Source organism: Amblyomma americanum, chromosome 8, assembly GCF_052857255.1.
Source record: "Amblyomma americanum isolate KBUSLIRL-KWMA chromosome 8, ASM5285725v1, whole genome shotgun sequence".
NCBI classification, from domain to species: Eukaryota; Metazoa; Arthropoda; class Arachnida; order Ixodida; family Ixodidae; genus Amblyomma; species Amblyomma americanum.
Window position 1 is genome coordinate 96397672 of NC_135504.1, and position 24498 is coordinate 96422169.

A 24498-nucleotide genomic window follows, 5' to 3' on the forward strand; every position below is an offset into this window, starting at 1 on the left:
GGGTGGGGGGGTGGAGCACTCATCTTCTTCCTCGTAGTTAGTGTCCCAGCGCACCTCCTTTCACTCGGGCGACTCCAACCCTTGGGAAGACACAAAGGCTAAAGGTGACGCAGCCGAAGATTTGCTGCAGGAGGTATTCAGGCTTTCGCTCATTGACATGGTGCGTCTTATCGCGCACAGCTTCACGGATACTACTGGTCTTCGTCGCGCCTCATGTCTATCTCTTCGCGTAAGAACATAGGTGGTCGCGCGCAGCAAATGTCTATGGCGTCTCTTAACCTTCTTTCTCTTCCGTCGCATTTTTCTAAGGACGCTCATGGTTTATGCAGTGTTGTCCTGGTATAGATGTTGGCTGTGGTGATGACTTCGTTTCACAACAAAGGAATGCCACGCCAACTCGCCAAATGGCGAATAGGAAGCCTTAAGTGGTCCTTCAGATTTGCCTTAGACGATATTTCAGAAAAAAATGGCTGGCGGGTTACAATTGCTAAACACAAAATGTTTTGCGAAAGCACCGTTTTTTGGAGGCGGCCACCACTGCCAGGCACCTGAAAGCGCGATGGAGGTGCCAGGGTGCCATCTATGCGCGTCTTCAACTTTTTCATCCTCAACGCCAATTTACCCAATTTACTCCGCTGGCTTATGTTCCAGTGCTGCATTTCTGCAGAAATGTTGCCCACGCCAACACGTATTGCTCTCCTGCCGTGTTTTTGCAAGAACGTTGTCCACGCCAACGCATGCAGCGCCCAACTCTCTGTCACTACCGCCACATAGCACAAAACGTGAAAAATAGATTTATAGCAGTATTAGCTGACGAGGAAGATGATGCGCAATGCACAGCGGGAGAGAGTGTGTCAGTTTAACACGAGAGTGCGGCGATAGCCTAGTGCTCTCGGACATTGGCCAGCGTAGCTGATCTGTTCCCGCCGCCAGGGGTTTGAATCCTTGTCATGGCAATATTTAGTTATATATTCAAGGTCAAAGTGCAGGCTTCAGCGATCTCCCAGCTTTCGCAGATTAGGCGCTGCGGAAGAAATCCAGCAGGAGGTGGCGTAAAAAACTTCATTTGAAGCGAAAAAATAAAAGTGGAAGGCCCTCAAGGTTGGGCTCCTGCCTGCCGCAGAGTGCACGGGCCTGTGTTTCGCTGAGAGCAATGTCCACAAGCAATGTTCTGCCTCTGCTGGTAGGGAAACTCGCAGAGTGGTCTCCCAATCAGGAGGAGAATGGGTTAACTAAAGGTGCCACATTCATAGGTAGGGGGCGTTCCCACAGGTGTTAGTGTATGAGGGTGGCCTCTGCCTACTCACATGTTGACCAAAATGAGCGGGTCAGCTTGCAGCGGGAGCGAATCCCTCATGGCATGGAGCTGCTCCAGTCTTGATCGCTGTCTAAGTGTGCTCGCCAGGTTAATTCGTTGTGTAGGTAAGAAGCAAATAAGACTTGCTTGCAAATCATCATTACGTGTGTGTATAAAGCCAGACAGGATATTCGAGCGTTTATGACAAATTTAAAGACGATGTATTTTGTCTTGTTAAATTTTGGAAGTCTGACAAAAACCAGACACTCATTGATTACAGTTTCGTGCTTATATTTTTTCAGCTAATGCTTCGGTTTGTGAAAGAAATAAAAAGTAGCAGTGTCATCAGCGTGCAAGTGTGAATTGGCTCCAGTGATTTGCATAAAAATCTATCTGCAGATTTTGACCTTCAATCTTTATGAATTAATACGGAACAAGACCTTCAAAGTTTCATTTTGATCTGCGCAGTATAAATTTAGAAAGCGAAGTGTTTTTATGTGAAGAATGGGGCGGGGGAGGAGTCGCTGGCAATGCTCAAAAACTATTTCCGACACGCTTCACTGCAGAAAATAATCACATCATGGTTTGTTTTTGTTATTTATAGCCTGTTCAAGCATTTTCTCAAGACTCTAGCAAACTATACATCAAAAACAGACGCAAGCTTTGTAGAATCCTGTACTTGGGAGCTGTGGCTGGCAAGCAAGACAAAAAAAAACTGATGATTAGCGAAAGCATAGCACTTGACATTTGAAGACATATTTCTAGCCTTTAATCGTCATAAAATTTCTGTTTTATTGCTCGTGTTTACAGTACAGCTTAGTTCGGAAAGTTTCCGAGAAAGAACAATGTCAGCCGACGGTTCAAAATAACAAAGCAGGATCGCTTCGAAGGAAAACGCCCTATGCAGCAAGGTTTTTATTTGAGAAAAGAATCCGGTGAAAATTACGTCTCTGAAATAGCGTTTTGCAGTTTTGATCCCTGGACTGAATTGCACATTTAGCAACTCTAGTTTTCATACTGCGTAGAGAAAATTTAAATGAACCCGCCGCTGTGGCCAAGTGGTTCGGGCGCTCGGCTACTCAGCCGGAGTACTCGGATTCGATATCGACCGCGGCGGCCCCGTTTCGGTGGAGGCGAAACGCAAAGGCGCTCGTGTGCTGTGCGATGTCAGTGCACGTTAAAGATCCCCGGATGGTCGAAATTATTCCTGAGACCTCCACTACGGCACCTCTTCTTCTCTTTTTTCTTTCACTCACACATTCATCCCTTCCCTTACGGCGTGGTTCGCGTGTCCACCGAGATATGTGTGACAATTACTGCGCCATTACCCTTCCTCAAAAATCAATTTTCAAGCGGAATTCTGGAGCGACATTTTGCGGGCTGCGCAAGGCGGAAAGCGCGGGCAAAAGCACTGCACAAGAACTATTCTTAATTCCAGGGTACAGTCTACGTCGATGTCGCGTAGTATGCTGACCAGGAAGCGGCTTTCGCGATAGTGATAGTCGGCAACTCGGGCAACCCCCTTGCAGCGGCCACTGTTAAGGTGAAGCACGCGGAGGAGGCCGAGGAGGCTGCTATCGCCCTGGACATCGCCTCAACAGAAGTTGAATATATTCTCAGCGATTCCAAGACACCCGTGTGAAATTTTGCAAAAGGCAGAGTCCACGCTGCCGCCATGTCTATTCCTGAGAGACAGTCCAATCTAGCACCTAGCCGTCGAATTCAAATTACCTGGGTGCCTGCGCACTCGTCCCTACTGAGGAACGAAGCAGCCCACGATTTTTCCCGAGGATTCGTCAACCGGGCTGTGGCTTGCCCAAACCTAAGGTCGGCCAGGGGGCGCATGTTCACGTATCACTGCATAACTATGCACTATCGTAATAAAAGACTTGAATACCCACCCTCCCGATAAGTCTTTGACCAAAACTCAGCAGGTGGCCTGGAGGCAACACTAGACAAACACTTTCCCCAACCCTTATAAAAACTCCATTATGTATCCGGGAGTATTCTCGAACCAGTGTAAGCTATGTGGTCAAGATAAGGTCGACTTAGCACATATAGAGCATGAATGTCCACGGGACACACCGCCGATGGACCTGCAGCTTTCGAACCGTGAAGAGTGGGATGTTGCGGTGCTCAGCTCAGACCCGAGAACCCAATTCCGGTCCGTGAGCCGAGCTTTGGAAGTCTCCGAGCGCCAAGGGCTCCTGGCCACATCAAGCGACCAGCAGTGAAGCAGGGAAAGAAAGCGCAATGGAGACCCCACTGGATCTACGAAAAAGCATTTTTGAATGAATTTTGACGAAAATTTAGTTTTTGCCACCACCACTGGGCAATGATATGACGTACTTACGATACTCAATAGTTAGATTTTTATGTCAAAAATCATCATTTTATGCTGCAGTAATCGCGAGAATTTGCGTCTAAATTGTGTGATATTTTAAAAAAGTGGCCATAGAAAAATAATAATTATCTGTGTCCTGCATGAGAGGCTTTCCTTGGGGCCTCTGCCAAATAAGTCGGCTAATTACAGGTATATTTGAGCAATAGTTTTCGTAACCATGCACTGACAAGCCTATTCTGATGCTAACAACTTTTTGTCACACTGAATACGCAACGTCGAAATTTCTTTAGTGTTGTTGCCAGCAAGTTTGATCAAAATTGGCGCAGCAGCTATAAAGTTAACCCTTGATCCCCGCATCCTCGTTAACGACTGCATTGTTTTCGATTTTGGCGAAGACACGTACACAGTACCAGCATGTGTTTATCCAGTTACTGGAAACTGAGCACTGCGTGCACCCGCCGCGGTGGCTCAGTGGTTAGGGCGCTCGACTACTGATCCGAAGTACCCGGGTTCGAACCCGACCGCGGCGGCTGCGTTTTTATGGAGGAGAAACGCTAAGGCGCCCGTCTGCTGTGCGATGTCAGTGCACGTTAAAGATCCCCAGGAGGTCGAAATTATTCCGGAGCCCTCCACTACGGCACCTCTTTCTTCCTTTCTTCTTTCACTCCCTCCTTTATCCCTTCCCTTACGGCGCGGTTCAGGTGTCCAACGATATATGAGACAGATACTGCGCCATTTCCTTTCCCCCAAAACCAATTATTATTATTATTATTCACTGCGTGCGGATTATTGAACTTACTGTTACCTTAAATTGCGTTTCAATTTACTAAACTAGCAGCTTTCATCTGATACCTCAACATCCAGCTTGCGCTAATGACGGGGTTCATGCCCTTCCTGTTCTTTAACTAGATTTAAAAAGTAGGCTCCCTAGGGGAAAGCAGTCACTGTAGCTGTGACAATCGTAAATTCTGGCATCATGAACAATCAGGGATCCCGACTTGAGTGGTGATCAGTGCCACAATCACCCTTGAAATTTCTAGAGGACACTGGCCTTATCGAACTGTGGTGGAGCCACAGCCATTTAAATCAGTGAGTCAGGCAGTGCAACAGCCGACAGGCCACTTAAGTCTAATCCCGCCTGCACATTCACACCCCCACCACCCGCACACCACGGGGCTTTGATAAAAAAAAAATACGGTGGCGGAAACGCAGTGGACGAAGGCAAAAGCGTCTCCGGATCGTTCGGCGCTTCAGCGAAGTCACCGGCAGAACGGCTTTGTGGTGTGCCTTTCCTTGGCATGACCTGCACTGCATGACCATAGTGCGATCTAGTGCCGCAATATAATTCATGTTACATCTATTCTTAGTCAAGAAAAAGACTAATAAAACAGGCAATTTTTTCCCTAGTGGGTTCCCGAAGAATGCAATGTTAGGGTGAAACTTTTCTTGGGGACATTTTTTTTCGGGGACGTGTTTTGCAGGGAGGAATCATCAGGAGTCATTTCTTCAGGGGACAATTTTTCCTAATGTACTGTTCTTGTGTTGCGGATAATCATATCCGTTCATCTTTTAATTGCTGCTAGCACTCATTACGTACGTTTAGCTTTCTCCAACCCTCATTACCACGACCTGCAATGCTGGCTCTCATAGGGCCTACAGCTACTTGGTTATCATAAGGTTAATCCGTATATCAGTCAGCAATATATTGGGGACTACTTTGTGCGGTACAAAAAGCGTAGTATACTCTTCGAGGGCAGTATATATATTTTCGTGCATAACATCTTTGTCCACCTTATCTCTGGTTGTCAATACTCCAATATTATTTGTATGAGATAGCTTCAGATTTTGTTACATGATAACCTCAGCGATGTTCGCTGTTGCGAAATTCTTTGCCTGGTCGAGACAGATGCCTTGTCCTTTTCACGTCATCGCAACCTGCCCTGATGGGCCATCCGCATTGGTGAAGACAGAAGAGAGGTCACGTGTCCAGTGACGTCATCATGCACTGCCCAAAAAGTTTTAAGGAACCTCTTTTTTAGACAACAACCAAGGTAGAAAATTGAAGTAAAAACAAATAAGTGATATACGCAAATATCGGCACTATGACAAAAGATCAGGTAGCTGCTACTGCAGCAGGAAATCAGATGAAGGCGGCTGATAGAGCGACAATCACAAATAAAAAACGCGCAAATAAAAATCACGCAAAACACGCAGAATTTGGAACACATTCCACTCTTAAGGTGATTTAGGCATACCCCGTAATGTGTATGAATTCGTGCGCTTTTCTTGACGCACAGTGAAAGGTGCGAGGCTTTTCACAACAATTCTGCCATCGGCATCCTGGGAGCTAAAGCGGCTGCGAAACTCAAGTTCAGCTATCTGCAAATGTGCGAATGTGGGTGCAAGTAGCATTTTTAGCGCTGCTATGGTTACCTAAGCAGCGATGTGAGCTGCATCGTACACCTGACTGTGAAAAACGTGCTAAAGTCTTCGTAACTGTGACAAATACCACCACAGACATTCACTACAGGCACTTGTAAAGTACTGAATAGCAGAAATAACTATAGACAGCTTTTCAGAAACTACTTCTGCTAAATGATTTTATTTTGTTGCTTATTACGTTTCTTAATGTCAGCAGATTACTCGTATTTGATAAGGTGAAAGAAACTTCCCATCGTTTTTACAGCACAATACAGTCACTGCATTGACATCGTCGTCGTTTCTTCGGCTGTTTGCGTTTTCTTTGCGTACATCTCCAGATAGCATAGCATTAAGACCCATATTATGTAGATCTGGAAGAACAAACAGTTGAGAACGTTATTGGGAATTATATTGCGAAGTTGTAAATATATTAAACAAAAATGAGTACCTGTTATTTATCGAGCCAGATGCGCGGGACAAGACGGCAGTTACAAGAATAAGCATAGCAGCGAAATTGAATTGTATTGAATTGAATCCATGAAGCCACTTGTCAGCCTAGGAGGAAAAAAGTGGAACACAACTGTCGGTGGTATGTCTGAACAGGACATGCCAAGAAGCTCTGTCTTCTTGATAGCGCAGGTTCTTCTTGAAGTGCCGGTTGATACAGCACTCGTTGAACATGATGCAGGAGGATACAGAGCATAATCTTATTTACTACTTTTTACATCGATGTTTATTTCAAGTTGAATGAAAATGTTTATACACATAGGGTCCGTCATGCTCACTTCAAGCATCGTGGGAAGCCAAAGTATTACAGAAACAAAATTTTCTTTCGGGACACCAGAAATAAAAAAGAGGTACTAGGTTTTAACGAAGACTAACTGCAGAAGCATAGCAAACTTCCCAGTGCTGACGCACCCCGCGCGCACGCACGCACAAACACACACATGCTCGCATGCACGGACAAAAGCCTCCCATACACACACACGCGCACACACAAACTATAAACACTGCTTATTAGTTTTAAAAGGCCTAGCATTGTAAAAGAAAAAAGCCATGGTGGGCACTTAAGGTCCCTACGGTCTTTGAATATGAAAGTATCCTTTGACCAGCAGGGCTTTACATTAAAGGCCCTAACCATAAAGGCATTCCCAACAAAGGTCCTTGTCTTTAGTTAAAAGGGCCTTCAACTGAAATATTTTTACCCGGAAGGCATTTACACCGAAAGCCTTCATTCTAAAGGCTCTTACCTTTACCTAAAGGCATTTTACTTGAAGGGCTTTACCACAAAGGCATTTACACTAAATGTCTTAACCGTAAAGACCTTTAACGTAAAAGCCATTGACCTAAAGGCCTCTGCCTTCCATTGTCATTGATAACTGTCATCATCATTTAGTAACATCCTTTATCATTCCAAAACTACCGCTATCATCATAACTATCACTATGAGTAGCTGTACTTATCAACAACTTATGTCTGCTCAATTGTCTATGGTTACAGATTACTATATTATGGTCTACTGCTTACGGCATTCGAGACCATGGTGACGTCACGAGGTTATCGTGCCACTGTTCCTGGTCAACGCCGCCACGTTCCGAAGCTGATAGGTCATATATTGCTTTCGGGTTAAAAAGCAGCGTTTTAATTTTTTCAAGAGTCTTATGTCCAGAGGGCAAGCGACAACTCATCAGTGGTATACTTCCAATGAGACATAGTACTCGAAAATACTCTTTCTTCAAACCTTTGTTCGAAGTTCTAGTGGAATAAGATCTATCGCCGTTCAGAAGCTCTGGCGAGAATTTTCGTTTGGTTACGGCACACTCATCTTCAAGTTGCTCACGATCAACTTCTCATATACGAGAAACATCTGTAGGGTTTCCAATATGACGAAAGTGATCTAACTGCACTTAACTCAATGAAAAGAGATGAAAACTCTGCCGGTAGCTTCCGCAGGTTTTCAAGCCTCCTCCCACATGTCGTTTCTGGGAGCTTACTAAGGCGGAAGCCTTATATGGCTCATATATCAAAATTTCGTGTTGACCCACCATCCGCTAGGAGCGGACCGAAACTCACGTGACCTCACGACGTCACCGACAGTGCCTAGATGATCAGGAAAAAAAGAAAAATACACTTTCTCCAGAACTGGCTCCGAACCCGGGCCGCGACAATTCAGTGTGGCGTCATCATGGTACCAGAACCGGAAGTGATGCCACAGGGCCGGAAGTTAAACATTAAGTGAAGTCGCAGGCAGGAAGTGGTGTTAACTAAACCAGAAGTGGCATGGTTTCTCGGTTAAAGCAACGTTTTTTACGTACACGTATATCCTGTGGTCCTTCCTAAAGGCCTTCATCCTAAGGCCTTTGGTCTAAAGGCATTCATCGAAAAGGCCTTCCTGACATTAGTACTACTTACTAACTAGTACCAGCTAGTAAACAAATATAATTCACATGAAGTCCACGATGGCACACGAATGGTTTTGCATTCAGAGCACGTAAGTAGCCTTACTTTCCCTCTAATTCCTTTTAATGGCCAGGGCAACAATACCTTTAGCAGCGCATGTTTGCTAGATGCACCACAGTACGGTCCCTTACCCGTTTCAGCCGCGAGTGCTGCGTGCGGTTTAGATAAGCGGTTAACAACGTAAAGCGTGGCCCGCATGGAGCGTTTTTCCGGGCGATTCGTCGGCGTCGACGGCTGCGGGATGTTTTTTTTTTTTTTTGCCGCCGGAGAGGATGTTTTTGCCAAATCGTCGGGTTCTGGAGGAATAGAAAAAAAAACGCCGACGCCGCCCCGACGCCGGGAGAGGGCAGCGACATAGGGCCAATGAAAGCCGGAGCTGGCGTCACGTGATTCTGGACAGAGCCACGCCGGCCGAGAGGAAAGGTGCGTGGTTCTCGATGACAAGATGGCGCCGCCCTGATCGCCCGCTTCGGAGTAAATGCATGTCACCGTTGGATTCTCTGACGCAATAGCTCGTTCAAATGGTAGCGGTTCGCTTTATTTTGCCTACTCTTACCCACACATAGTGGTAAAAGCGGTGACTAGCCCCTGTTTTTCAGATAATTTGGCGATTTTAAGCTCCTAGGCTGCAGTCTTTTTTTCGTAGCAGCGACACGTGGCGAAGCAGTTCTCTGGCTTTTATTCAGTTCTTACATTTTCTTCGGTTTGCATAGTTTTTCTTCTTAGAACACAAAAAATGATGGCAATGTAGTAAACCTAGTTATCAGTAATCACGGATGAAATTTTCTTCAACCGAGTGTTGATGTGCTTTGATGCCTTGTCACTAGATGGCGTTACTGTTTACGCATGCGATTGAGGGACGCTACGGAATGGCCAACTAAAATGTGTTTACACTATTCACAGCGTGCCCAACGCAGTAAGAGATGCGTACGCAGGCTTACTGCGTACGCACAGCTTGCGCGCCAGAGACAGCGGGCGCTTGAGCATGAGAGGGCACTGCAGCTTGACCCACAGACGACAGGAAGAACCAGGTGCGGGCGACCTCGACGCAGGCGCCCGGATGGAGGCGCGCGCATCGCACAACTGGCCGGCAAAAAAAAAAACGCCGCTCGGCTGCTGACCATGCGGGAGTGAGTTCGTAGACGCTCGGCGCGGGCGTCGAGCGCGCGACACGATCTCGTGGGCAAAAAACGCTCCATGCGGGCCACGCTTAAGACATTATCCAAGTCGCGAATGAACGGAGCCTGCTCAGGTAACTTGGTTCCAGTCATTTCCCAGGAGTAAAGCAGCGCTAAATTGTGTTTCGCAGGTTCCTAGTACACAGCCTTGCTTTGGTGAAGAAAACACTGACAATTCACAGAAATACTAAAAACGCCTAATCCAAACTAACATACTCGCTTCTAATACTAAAAGGTAGTACCATATTTTCCGCACAGTTGTCCAGAAACTGTATATGTGTGCAAGCCGAACCTTCGCGTGGTGTGGAATGTCTTTGCATGTCGGTTAACAAGGTTTAATTTTTTAAGATTATTTCAGATCCGAGGAAGCCTAGCGCGGCTGTGAGAGAAAAAAGTAAACCGAAATTTTATTGCTCTAAGGCACATTGCGAAATCAGCTCCCATTCACAATCAACTCCTAAATGCAAGCGAATGCTGCTCGCAATGGGTGCTTTTCAGGGCTTGCATTTGTGAGAACTCACGCAAAACACTCGAGTAAGACCGACAGTGGGGACGGAGTAACGAATCGGTAACCTCGATATCCTCGGTAACTTCGGCAACTGAGGACGGTGTCCGGGAAGCTGTCAACGGCATCATGAAAGTGAGACTAGGAACTGCTGAAACCCAGGAGTCGAATTTTAAGGCAACGAATGCAGTGACAAGTCCTTCGTCGATTCCGACTGGCGTGATTTGTTTTATTGCGACAGCTCCGGGGAAAGCGATTTTGGAGTATTTAAGGACGAATTTCTGTACGATCTACAAAAGGCACTGAGGTTTGCTCCTTCGCTATATTTTTGATTACCGTTAGCATATTGTTTGCGTGATAAAGTTATGTGCAGCCGAAAATTATCCCTCCGGATTAGGCCTAGGGTGCGGGACAACAAAGCAAAAACTTTTTAAATTGAGACGAAATTTGCAACTGCGTAATATACACCTGGTGCGGTCTATACTCGAGTAAATGCGGTGCCTACTGAAAGTATTTAAGGTAGAACTGTACTAATAAAGACAATACGAAGGGACAAAAGTATTATTAAACATCAACGTAAAACTATACTGTGATTCATTAAAAACACCTGCGTTTAGATATATTGATAGCACAGTTATGTGCTTGGCTCGTGAACACTGATTTGGTCATTTTGTTTGTTGATGACAGAAGCAAAGAATTTTCTAACATGGGCATATTTTATATTGCGTTATATATCGGAGTGGCGAAGATTATTGCAGTGACTGCACCTATACGTGTGCCGGTCGACAAAAATTGACCGACTGCACAAACAATATCGTGTTTCGATGGAGGCAAAACGCAAAAGGCTCCCGTGTGCTGTGCGACTTCAGTGGACGTTAAAGATCCCCAGGTCGTCTAAATTATTCCGACCATCTCCACTACGGCACCTCTTTCTCTCTTCTTTCACTCCCTCGTTTAACCCTTGCCTAACCGCGCGGTGAGGGCGTCCACCGAGATGTAAGACTGTGTAAGTTCCGTTCCTAAAAAACCATTAAAAAATAAATGATGTCCAATGATGAGGCGCCGGTGTAAAGTGGAAGTTGCCATACTCTTCGAAAGGTATATTTTTAGCTGTTTGCGTATATTCTGAATTCATTCACGAGTCTGGAGTTTTATAACTGGTATTCAGTTCTTAAGCTGTACGGCCAGATGCAAAGGCGCGTAAAGGTGGATAATATTAGAAATTCGTAAGACTGCACCACCACGCACTGTTTACTTCGCTCTCAATACACAATAGAGGGTGGTCACAATAAGGCTTCAGAGATTTGTTAAAACTGGGCTGTGGGAGGTATGTGAAATCTACTGAGCACAGTCATTTCTTTATTTATTTATTTATTTATTTATTTATTTATTTATTTATTTATTTATTTATTCATTTATTTATTTATTCATTCATTCATTCATGGTCCTAGACTGCAGCCAGAGGGCACTTCAGTAGGAGGGTATGTTACAAAATGTGACATGTAAATCAAGGCAGAATCGTGAAACAATCACCGCGAACGGCAAGTCGTCAAGGCAACAGTGGAACAGTGAAGTGGGAAGACGGCAGGAATCCCCGAAACAGACAACTCGCCAGCAGTATACTGAGCTATACAAGTAGAAAAGCTGGAGTACAATCTTTACACAGGCGCCCGGAGATGATGCATCAGCCCAACTTGAAAAGTGTGGCCAGAAGGCACAAAGCGAGATAACTCTCTCCGTCAGGTACCTAATTAAATAAACTAGTGAAATGTGAATAAAATTTAGTGAATGCAGTAAGGAAGCTTGTTTATATTGGAAACATAGTCGCAGTCGTATCTCTTGCGCAGTTTCATTTCGTGCAGTAATCCTAGCACGCTTGTGATACGAGACATTCGCTTCCGAAATTTCATCTTGGTCAGCGTAATTGTGCATACAAGGTGGTGACAATCTGCGCGAACTCCTCCATGCGTGACGCGGCGTTTCGTCTGCCAACAACGTACATCGTTCGGTGAAGGCGGTAACCGTTTCCATCTCACTTTCGGCTATCGTAACAGACGAAACGCCCGACGTAAAATGTGGGACACACTAGGGAAAAGTTCAGCGTCGGCCACCTCTTGCGCGAGTAATAATGCGCAATCAGTGGAAACATTGCGGGCGAATACCTCATAGCAAGCGTGCTGTCGAAGAATTTAGCAATGAAGAAGCCTGGAAATGTGACCACCTCTATGTTTCCGCTACAATCATTCACGCTAGCAGCAATAGGTTAAAAGTTCATTAAGATATTTTCGTTAATTGTGACCGACGGTGACTACTATCCCCTTAATTTCTGGCCCATTGTCCGCATAACGTATGTCAGTGGTGGATTTCACGCACTTTTCAGAGCCTCATTTTAAGAATTCTCTGAAGCGCCCTTTTGATTGCCTTGCCCTGTCTACTTCACATCGTACCGAAAGCTGAAAATGAAAATTGGTTTTTGTGTAAAGTAAATGGCGCAGTAATTGTCTCAGTTATGTCGATAGACACCCGAACCGCGCCGTAGGGGAAGGGAGGAAGGTGGGAGTGAAAGCAGAAACAGATAAAGAGGTGCCGCACTGGAGGGCTGTGGAACAACTTTGACCACATGCGGGTCTTTAACGTGCCAGTGACAGACATCGCACGGCACACGGGCCGCCTTAGCGTTTCGCCTCCATCGAAACGCGGCAGGCGCAGTCGGGATCGAACCCGGGTATACTCCGGCTGAGCAGCCGAGCGCTCTAACCACTGAGCCACCGGGGCGGCTCGTACCGAAAGCTGCCTGCCTCTTCTCCGGCCATCTGCTCACTTGAGAGACATGATGCTGTTCGCTGTGAACTTCTATCACATGGCTGTCACTCACTGTGCTGTTATCACTGCTACTACTCTTATAGAAATATGCAGCGAGCGACGCTAGAGATAAAATCTTCCGTTAATAAGACCACCGTTAATAACAGGGGCTTCCATTAATAAAGCCACCTATACATACGTAATTTGGTGAGCTTGGCTTCGGACATTCAAACCTAGCAAAGCTTAGAGCACCATATCATCTGGGTGCCACGCGAGAAAGCGTTCGCACAATTCAGTTCCCTAGCAGAACGCCGCTGCTTTGGTCACGCGGAGCAGCTTTCAGCTTCCACGACCGCGTGTGCGACCTTTTACACCGTTATTTGTAAGGATATGTTCTCTCAATTTCTAAAAATAATGCTAACTCAGCTGCGCGCTTGTAACAAGTTTTTTTTTGTCACTCATAAGGCATTTGTGAAAGTAACGAGATAATTATTTTTATTAAAGGCACGAACTTTATGTCAAAGACTTACTGGTCATAACCATACCTTTAGCGTTGTTAATTCTTAGCAGATTTTCATGAACACTTAGCGCTCTGTCTACGGATATAACAATCATTTATAATTCAATGCACTCGATTATTAATATTCGCTGCTTGATTCGGTATTTCAATCTAACTTTATGTGCTCGGATCGTAATGAACTTTGATAGTCGCACAACCGTATATATTGCACTATTTCCAGTCTGATGATGTCATTCCCAAGAACAACTCAGAACAATTTTATGTATGCAAGCAGAGCATTGCCTTAATAAAACTAGGAAAGGCGTAATACGTACCCTGGCTAATATGATAACAACCTGGTGCGCGACTTTTGCGAACAACCCAAGGTTCTGAAACTGAACGAGCAACGTAGATCAATGGAACAGTGGCTGTAGTAACTCACTCTCATAGTAAACATGAAACAGGCAGAAGAAAAACTAAATACGCAATATCATAACCGGTGTGCATGACGTGCACGTGCAAATGAGAAGCTTACTGTAACGGTAGTTTGCAGAAACATAGGAAAAATACAAGTGTGTCACAAAATGACACAAGAACTTAACCACAAAAAAAAACCGCTTATCGCACATTAAGGCTAGCTTACTCGCACTCGCGTTGTCGTTTATTCGTAATGACCTGAGTTGCTGTATGAGCGAATGTTTTTCAGAGGATAAAAGCCCTCACTATGATAACAATCTGCTTGGAAGAATTAAATTTCTAGTTTATCAGATTTGCAGAAAATTTCAAACTTGGCGTCACTACACCTTCCAGTGAGAACAAGATTTTGAAATGCTTAAACGCGAAATTGAAATCCACGTGGAAGGGACAAAGAGCCAATTAAAAGGCTCGCTCTTTTAAAGAGAAAAGACACGCACCTTGTCTTTCGTTGCACCGTAGTAAGGTTGAGTGTTCGCTGGGCCAAAAGTTTCGAATGATGATACGACGACAAACAATGCAATGGCGATGATAAGTAGATACTTCAGGCCCTGTAGGAAAGATAATGGCAGAAGGGTAGACGCAGCGAGTTTTCCATTTGCTTTAAGAATATTATATGTTTTATTCCTTTAACCTGAACTTTAAAATCAAAGTAGTTGCTGCGTCAACAACACTGACCGAACAAATTCTCGTACAGAGTGCAAAACATTTTCCTAGAACACGTTCTGGGCGTGTTTCGGGATGAACACATGGTATCTAGAGATAAAATGTGGTTAAAAATGTCCGGATGCAAGCATGTGGAGTTACTCATAGGATATCATTGTCATTTTTGCCTTCCTGGTCGCAGCGGCTTGGGAGCTGTCGTACACATAGCTCGGTCTTATAGACGTGTGTTCTGCCCTTCGTACAGATGGATGTGCTCATTACCATGGTGTAAAGAAATAGTGCATTGAAAAACAAAGAAAATTGTGATATTGAGGTTGCACCACGCACAAGAAAAGGATATGATGTATTGTTTGTCTGCAGTACTGTGATAAATTATTTCTCGGTATCGAAAAAAGGCGGCAGCTGAGTTGAAGCGTATACTAACGAGAACTGCCGACGTATTGTTTGATTCCACAAGTCTTAACGTTTATGTTTTTCTACTGGTAAACATGTTGACATCTGTACCACCTTGCCGTCAGCTGCTGAAACGAGGTGGTCTGTGTACAAAAGAGAGCATTTACGTCTTTGCGGCAACTCTGTTTTGCAGCCAGTTAAACCCAAGTACGATCTCGTCATTCTTCATGTCGTTGATCATTATGTATGGTCTTTGCGCAGAAATACTAAGGTCTCAAAAGGAGCTGCCACTTTATTTCTTCGGAGATAATTCGTCAGAAAGCCAAGACAAGCAGATTACAAAAAGTACTCTAATCCGTACTTGTCGAACGCGGGGAAATAAGATTCGTCAGGGAAAATACGGAACAGTGATCAAAGCGTATCGAAACATGTTTAAGGTTAGCAAATCCGCACAAAGCATGGTGATCACTGGCCTGTTTTAATGGCATGCTGTTCAAGTAAAGGGCAGCTATTGTAAACCTAGCTCTCACATCTGGGTCTTCTGTTACAGCAAAAACCTGACACGATCACAGGTCGGTACACGCAAAAGCACGAGAGTGCGTAAAACAGCTACTCATAAAGGTGCAGCTTTAGGCACACTCCAGATTGATGAAACATGACTCCAAAGATGTAGAAAGCATGCGATTTCTTAGGCGAGTCAGCAGAACTCTGGCGGTTACACGTTTCGCTGGTAGTTTCGTGTCAAAACCGTTGCAGAACATTCATTATTCGCATTCTGACCGCGCACTACTGGACATCAGAAATATCAACTCACGCGGGAAATGCTGCAGTGGATAAACCACTGGCGGTACCACCGTGAGGTTAACTCTACTCCAGCGCAGGTGTCGTCACTGTCTCCCGAAAACAAACCACGCAGCATATAAAGAAAGAAACGCAATAACTTTCTCCACAAGGATGCTAAGAGGAGCCGTGCCGTCAGGGAAGAAACAAAAACAACGAGACATAAGCACTCACAAACATTGAAAGAATATCGATTCAACACAGACTGTTTTAGACATTCGTTTTTTCCGTCAGCCATTCGAGAATGGAATAACCTACCATCAAGTGTAACCAGCTCATCTTTAGAAAAATTTTTAGATACATATGAAGCGCACCTACTAGCTTTACAATGTGCATTATAAACACCATTTCGTCAGGTCCAGTACTCTAGTTGAATTAACGAAAATTGTTATTTCTAATATGTAATGCATTTATGTTGTTCTTGTTTCTTTTTTCTTGTATTGTTGCTCCCATGTTGTTTCCCACCGATTATTATTATTGCTATTCAACCTAACAGCCTCTGTTCACATATAGTTTCAACGCTGGGTTTTATGTACCTGCGTTGTTGAATACTGTTTTTGCTCTTCCTGCGATGATCCCGATCGGGATTGGCAGTATTTCTGAATAAATAAATAAATATAGGAGGAATAAAAAGGAGAAGCAAGCCCTGGTACATACGACGCACTGACCAGTGCTTTCCATTCCTTCAAAGGGAGCAGCAACATAATGTGAGTGCGGACAATCCCCACTACGCTCGGGTGCGTAATGCCTTGTCCTTTCCTGCTCATTGCCCATCTCGTGCACCTATGCCTTCAATGAATTTTTGAGGGAGAATAAACGTGACGGAAAGCAGCGTGTAGGAACACGCACTGGTGTCCGAGCGATGCGCTGCCATATCGCATAAAGAAGCATCATCCGATTTTTAAATGCACATATGAGGGAGATTCACAGCATATCTCGCGTCTCCTTTCGCAGCAAGGTTCTTCCAGATGAATAACCGAGCGTTTTCAGAGTGGCATGTTTCTTAATAATTCCGATAGCGGCTGCCTACTGATGAATACGGCTTATTCAAAGCCGCGCTGCTTGCAACTACATGAACACCATTAACGACGACATATATACACTACTAAGCGCATTCTGAAAACTAGAGCTCCGAGTCCTAGGGGCACTTCCAGACGAACTGACGCCAGTGGTGGGCGGGTGGAAAAAAGAAACAAGACAGCTTCAGTTTCAGCTTCCAAATAAGCATCGTACTTTTAAAAATTAAGGAAATCGACATAGCTCCAGCACTCCACGCCATCTATCTTATTTACTTGCTAGGGGAGCGTACGGTGCCTCTGGACAAACTTACTTAGGTGAGACGTAATGCAATATCCTATAAAAATTCCATCCCTTTTGAGCAATAAATGAGCTTTCACACTAGACACAAAGTGACTGAATGTAAGCGTGCAATACGTCCTCAGACCGATCTACTGGCCCATCGGACTTGTTCTGGAAGTGTAGCGTACGAAGAGTGCCTATGCACTTTTCCAGAGCAAATATAACTTCCTTTTGCAGGGAGGTTTTCGACGTTTACCAAAAGCACATCACGGTGCCAGACGCCTGCAGGAATAAAGCAAGATCTCCTGAGTAGCACGCAATAACCAACAAAAAGAAAGTCCAAAAATCTCTGGAGAAACTTTGCAACGCACGTATGCCAGGTACCCTGGTCATCAACAGTCAGGCAAACTGGGCCACCATACTTGTTCTGAAAGCTCATCGTACCAAAGGTGTCTTCCACTTCTTCGGAGCAAATATAACTTCGCTTTGTGGAATATACGCGAGAGGTTTCAGATGTCTACCGAAAAGCACATCACGGGCCAGAAACCTGCCGAAACGACGCAAGATCTCCTGAGTCCCTGAGAAGCGTGTAAAAACCAACCGGAAGAAGACCCAATGACCTCTGAAGAAACTATGCAACGCACCCATGCCCGGAACCCTGGTCATCAACAGTCACGCAAATTGGCCCACCGTACTTGTTCTGAAAGATCACCGTAGCAAAAGTGTCCATGCACATTTTCAGAGCAAGTGTAACTTCCTACTGTGGAATATACACGACAGGTTTCTGACATCTACCGAAAAGCACATCATGCGACCAGAAGCCTGCAGGAACGATGCAAGATCTCCTGACTTCCTGAGCAGCATGCGAAAACCAACCGCAAGAAGGCCCAAAGATCTCCGAAGAAACTATGCAACGCACCCATGCCCGGCACCGTGGTCAAAAGCAGTCACGCAAACTGGCCCGCCGCACTTGTTTTGGAAGCTCACCGCACCAAAAGTGCCTATGCACTTCTTCAGAGCGAATATAACTTCCCTCTATGGAATATACACGAGAGGTTTCTGACATCTATCGAAAAGCACATCTCGGGGCCGGAAGCCTGCAGGAGCGACGCAAGATCTCCTGAGTCTCTGAGCAGCATGCGAGAACCAACCGGAAGAAGCCCCAAAGATCTCTGAAGAAACTATGCAACGCACCCATGCCCGGTACCCTGGTCATCAAGAGTCACGCAAACTGGCCCACCGTACTTGTTCTGGAAGCTCACCGCACCAAAAGTGTCTATGCACTTCTTCAGAGCAATTATAACTTCACTCTGTAGAATTTACGCGAGAGGTTTCTGGCATGTACCGAAGAGCACATCATGGGGCCAGAAGTCTGCAGGAACGACGCAAGATCCGAGTCCCTGAGCAGCATGCGAGAACCAAACGGTAGGATCTCTAGAAAAACTTTGCAGCGCACCCATTCCCGGTACCATGGTCATCAACCGTCACGCAAATCTCGCCCACGGTATTTATTCTAGAAGTTCGCCGTAACAAAAGTGTCTATGCACATCTTCCAGAGCAAATATAACTTCCCTTTCTGGAATCTACGCGAGAGGATTCTGAGAACTACCGAAAAGGACATCTCTGAGCCAGAAGCCTGCAGAAACAACGAAAATTGTCCTCAGTTTCTAGCAGCATGCGGTAACCATGTGGAAGAAGGCCCAAAGGCCTCTAAAGAAACTTTGCAACGCACCCATGAACTATACCCTGGGCATCAATAATCACCCAGAATGGCGCCACCTCTGTATGTAGAGTTAAGAAACCGTGACAACTTCTGACTTTCATTTATCTCCTCGAAAAGACGTTGTAGCAAACCTTCGCAAATTTTTCGTAAGAGCAACATGTTCTTACAATGAAGCTAATCGTTGCTTCTGCGTTTCCTAAATGTTTTCGTGTAATTTTAGGTAGCACAGCTCTCGAACAGTGCTTTTATAACTAGAGAAATCTCGAGCATTTCTCAACGAGTATTCTGCCACGCCGGAGTTGTGACCACTGATCTGGGTTGAATGCCGTCTTGCATCGTCACCTAACTTCATTGGTTGCCAGCCGTTGTTGTTATCAATCATTTAAGCTAATGGCTTCCATCAGCGATCACTTTGCTACTGTATACTAAGAATTGACATTCTCATCACTCTAGGATTAAGATCTTTTGTATAAAATATAAATAACTTAGAATCTTTTCTTTTTATGGTGTGGTTTTGATTCATTACTCCGCTCGCTGAGACCCGCTGCCCTTCTACGCTTTCATTAAAATAATTCATTAGATTAAAAGAATAAAATTACGTCATCTGTAGGAATTTTCTTGATCTATTACGTTACATTTATACTTCTTGAAGACCAATTCAATCAAATAAACTATTTTTATTCTTAGTTTTCATTTTTTATATTTGGATAAGAGCAACAATCGAAGTTCTGATACTCACCCTGGAGAGCGCAACAAACATGGAAGGAATTACTAGGACACTGGCAGTGAACCCAAGGATATTGACTATGTTCCCAACGGGATAATCTGTGATAGAGAAAGGAAGAATACGTGCAACTCATTTTGTTGTATTTTCACACATTTCCGTCATATTAACTTTTTAGCGGGCTGTCTTTTGCCGCCGCTGACACGTTGAAGGGCCATTTACTGTTTTCCTCAAATGGGACAAGTTCTCTTGTTGGTGCTCGCTTAGAAGATTTTTTGACGTGAGTCCGCATACACGAACGGAAGATATGATACTCAGCACAGTTGATGACGATGTACACACACAAAAGAAAATTCAAAGTCATAACTAAATGCAGCATGGCAGAAAACTTCTGGCATTCTTATTCCTACGACATCGAAGCATCAGTATCCCTAGTGCCTCGTTTTTCTTTTCTTTTTTCCCGTTGGCTTAGGTTCACTCCGTAAGGAATTTGTTTAGCCTCTATGCCTTCCCTTGCCTTTCATGACTACCAAGAAACGCATAGCACATCTGGACACTCACCAACTATGCTACATTTATTCGACTAGTTTGTTTTTTAAGCAGTACACACAAAGATAAATTACCGCATTCCTTTACGTCAGCAGCATATAACTTATCAGAAGAACACACATGCTCCGCTGCCAACGCAACTAATTTTAAAATTTGAATAAACAATTAAACTTATTATTAAGCTTGTTTAGTATAGAAATACCAGGTAGTCCCGAAGAAGGTATTAAAAATGCATTCGTAAAAACATATTCATAGCATACAAGCTGTGTTGCACTGACTTTTCTTAACAGTATAGAAGGTACTCTGCTAAATTTCAGTGACAAGCTTCTCACTATGAGAAAAAACGTAACCATTGGCGCTCGAACAATAATTCAGCCCAATCATCCCCTCTTATTTGAGGTGCACACGGAGTATAAGAGTTAAGTGTCGAACATTTTACAGCTCCCATGTTGAAAAAGAAATATCAAGTAAGCCGCTACGAATTTATCAGGGATAATTATGACGAGAGTAGGATCACATGCTATTTTGCTCGCGTATGCAATTTTTGTTCAGTGTACTACTCATCAAAGTAGTTACTGCTTCATTGTATCGAACAAACCACTGCACGAGGTAAAATCTATGTAAAATTATCATGCAGCAAAAATATTCACCCAAACTATTCGTCCTCTGTCGCTCTACAACGTCGGCAATGGCGCTCGAGAGACGGTATCCACTCTGACCCTAGAAGGAGAATGAGCAAACATGAAAACCTGCGGCTTCCGTAGCGCAGGACTAGGACAGAGCGGAACATTTATCGTTCTCACTAAAACGGAGACCAGGCCCCCTCCAACCACCTTGTTCACTCAGCCGCGTTTACGTTTAGGCAAATCACTAGCGCCGTCCCAATTCATGGGATAAGTAAATGAAAGAGCGGACGACCGAATAAATAAAAAAGTAATGACTTGAAGTGCACCCGGTGCAATGGTATTTGTAAAAACACGTTCTCTGCACTCGGCGTAAATTGTCGGGTGCAGGCGCAGCTGCGGCCTTGATATCATGCAGTAGAAAAGCATGCAGGTCCTGGTCGTGCTATAAATGTGTGTTAAAGCAACCAATTCTCTAAACTGCCTCTTGTTGGCATGATAAATTTGCAGCTGCAAACAGAAACCTGCGATCTTTAACAAAGTCTTGTTTCCTAGGATTGAAGTAATTATTGGTGCAGTGGTGTGATGCTGCTTTCCAGTGCCTGTGGGAGCTCTCTTTTGATCAGTTAGCACGAGCTGCAGATTTAGCATGAAGACGAAATTACAAATTGATTCTTCCACTTGCGTATCCAAGAAGTTGGAGGCCCAGTGAACGCGCCAACTTGGAAATGGCACTGTCGGTCTTCTAATTTGGCAGCCTATATCTATTCGTTAACAAAGGTAGTTTGTTTTGTGCAGTCAACGAATCACTTGTAACCTCAGTTCGCCCGCCCACCATAAAGTCAATAACGACGTTCAGCATTGCGTTGCACTGATCCACACTACCAACTCGGAAGCCTCGATGATCGCATAGGCAATAAAAAGCAGGCGTTCGCTACTTACGAAGAAGAGCAGGAAGAGAACGTACAAAGATATCTTCAACTTTACACTTCCTGCAATGGTTTCCATTGAGAGAAATGGCAATCTGAGCAAAACAACCACGCAGTAATTCTCGGGGACCGACAAAAGAGAAAATGATGACGCTGATAGTGACTTAGGGAGAGAGGCTGTTCAATTTAACTGGGGAGGTCAGAATATAATACCTAATTACAACAAGATATAATACCTAATTACAACAAGATACAGGGAATCCAAAAAACATGTGGTTTCATAAAAACCGAATTCCTTAGATGATAAAGCAAGCTCATATTTCTAATGGGCAGAAAGCTGCTAAACGAAGCAAACACATAATAGCAAATGTGATAGGCTTGCACGCGGAATAAATATTCGGGTGAAGAAGACGATATGATGGAGAAAAACAGCGCACGCGAAAGAAAAAAAAACGCGGCCTGATCTCCAATAAAGAACTGAAGCGTGCTCAAGTTTCAGGGCGAAAATAGCCTCCACGACCTTCTATAGTGCACTGACTGCCCCATCTGGAGCTATATGAGAAGCCGTCGAAATAAAAATAATAAAAACTCCAAGTTTCTTCCTTTGTTTTTTGTCCGGGAAAGTTTATTAGAAACCTTTCGCAACTCAGGGCCTGTTCTATCGCACGAGCTTCCCTCCTTCCTTCTTCGGCGCTCCGTTCGTCCCCTATTGTTTTCGCATGGGGGCCGTTCAAGAAGGCTTTGGGTGGTCTTCTTTGCAGGCAGGAGAGGACGGTGGAAGACTGTTGATTACGATTACCAAGATACATGTTGTATTGTGCGTTTTGGTTGTGCTTGCAGTTTAGTGTTTTGCCTCGTGTCTAGTCTTTGTGTATGTGCGCTTTTTACTGGCTATTTAGTGTCACGTGGGCTAATTTTATAAATATCGGCGTCCTTGTCAAATAAATGTCGACCATCGCTACCACTCCTGCTGTGAGATTCGCCTCCGTTCCTTGGGGTCCGGGTCCCGTGTCCCAGCTCTGCAAGACAGCTGTGCTGGCGCAAGCCCAACCGACTGCCTGTGTTGCGATCAATAGCTCGGGCCGCTCTTAGGCTGTATACTATAAACCAGCAGCATTTTATATTGGTCACCACCAGGCCACATTCAGGCCTCATAATTACATTTCAGAAATAGGTCACCGTCCTCGTATTATAATTAACTTATTGCTGGGCTAGCTGACCATTCATTACTTAAATATTAGATGTAGCACTCTTAGGCAGACCACACAGAGAGGACGACACAAAAAAGAGCCCTACTAATAACTGATTTGTGTTTCGCTCCAGGGACCTCATTTGTAGACATTACACCATATGCGCACAAAGGGACGGCGCCGGCTGTACACCTGCTGTAGTCACGTCCCACACTTCTTTATCTACTTTCACTGGGTTGGCCTAAGCGAGTAATGGGTAACAAGGAATGATTCATATGTGGATTTAAAAAAAGATGAAAAAATGAACGAACAAAAAACATCAAGGAGCAGCACGCAGTAAACTTCAGAAAGATGAAAGCTTTTCAGCGCTTAGTTTTTGTGCCCTTCTTCAGGAAATCTATCCTGGCAGAGTACTATAAGGTCGAAGTGGAACGTTCAGTTCGGCGAGTTGGCATCATTTCATAATGGAAAAACAAAGCGCAAAAGAGAGATGACCAGAAGAAAGAGGAACACAGAACGAGCGCTGACTCACGACTAAGGCTTTATTCATAAAACCTGGGGTATATAAAGAATGAACGAAAGGTATAGCACGTGAAATAAGGCAAAACATCAAAACAAAACAAACGTGCGCGCGCCGCTCAATTTGCTAGAGAGAAACAGCTTTACTGCCATAGACTGTCGCGATTTAGGTCTGGTGGGCTTGGTGTGGACCCCAGGTGGGGGCGACTTCCTCAACCTACGAAACGAGTGTCTGTTGGATGGCCTTTTCAGCCCTTCTGAGGAGTTGGTTTCATCCATCCTCGGAGGGAGCTGGCAGTAAGGTTCGCGGTGGTGGGCTTGAAGCGCAACCCCTGAGGATTTGAGCCTGGGTGGCGATTTCCCCATAGTTACAATTTTGGCAGGCGGGGTCGGATCTGTCTGTACAGAGTGATAATCTAGAATGGCTAACGATCGGGTATGTCTGCAACCTGCGAAGATTGGTGGCTTTGCTGTCAGAACTGTAGCCACGGTGAAGTAGGAGCTCCTTTTTGGATAAATGTTATCGCAACGGAGCAACGCGATTGTGTTAATAAACCTAGTGTTCTTTTATTTAAAAAGGAGCTTTTATTTCCTGGTGCTTTCTTTCTTGGCAGAGCCCTTTTATTTCTTCACTTCCATGTGCGGGTTCTCGTCTTTTAAGGTTTGCTGAAGATCTTGTGCTGTTTTGATTTGGTTTTTATGTGTTCATCTTGTCTGCGTACCTGAGCTGGGAAGGTAGGCGTGTCTCCTATATCGGTAGGAAATAAAGTTTTTCTGACTGACTGATGCTTTTCAATAGATTTTCACTTTCAAGTACCGCCCTGTGTTGTCGCCTGCCTCCGTCTTGTGTCTGTTGCGGTTTCAGTCGTTATGCGTTACCTCTTATTCTGCCTATGGCATGAAGGCCGCAAGATTCGAGCTCCTGGTTAAACTATTTAGCATACAAGTGAAGGCAAAAGAGGTTCTCGTGATGACATACATGACGAAAGCAAAACAGCAGCAAAGTCTAGGAGCATAGGGAATATTTGTCTACAAATTGTGGTGTAAATAATGGGAGATTAAT

General features: G+C 44.6%; 1 protein-coding gene across 1 annotated transcript; it reads right to left on the reverse strand.

Annotated features, from left to right (window-relative positions):
• Positions 1–10070: 10070 nt before the first annotated feature.
• LOC144102630 (uncharacterized) lies at positions 10071–21845 on the reverse strand. Its single transcript, XM_077635850.1, has 6 exons — positions 21740–21845; positions 20825–20894; positions 19641–19726; positions 14421–14531; positions 13842–13901; positions 10071–10079 (listed from the first exon to the last, which is right to left on the reverse strand). Exons 1-6 carry the CDS (start codon positions 21803–21805, stop codon positions 10071–10073), a joined length of 402 nt encoding a protein of 133 aa, XP_077491976.1. The 5' UTR covers positions 21806–21845.
• Positions 21846–24498: the final 2653 nt, after the last annotated feature.

Bases quoted from the DNA above. Each gene is read 5' to 3' on its own strand.
- LOC144102630 (XM_077635850.1), bottom strand. From the start codon at position 21,805: ATGGAAACCATTGCAGGAAGTGTAAAGTTGAAGATATCTTTGTACGTT. The intron at 20,895-21,739 runs GTAAGTAGCGAA...TTCTCCTTCTAG, and splicing joins TTCTCTTCCTGCTCTTCTTC to GGTCAGAGTGGATACCGTCT. The intron at 19,727-20,824 runs GTGAATATTTTT...TCTCTATCACAG, and splicing joins ACAGAGGACGAATAGTTTGG to ATTATCCCGTTGGGAACATA.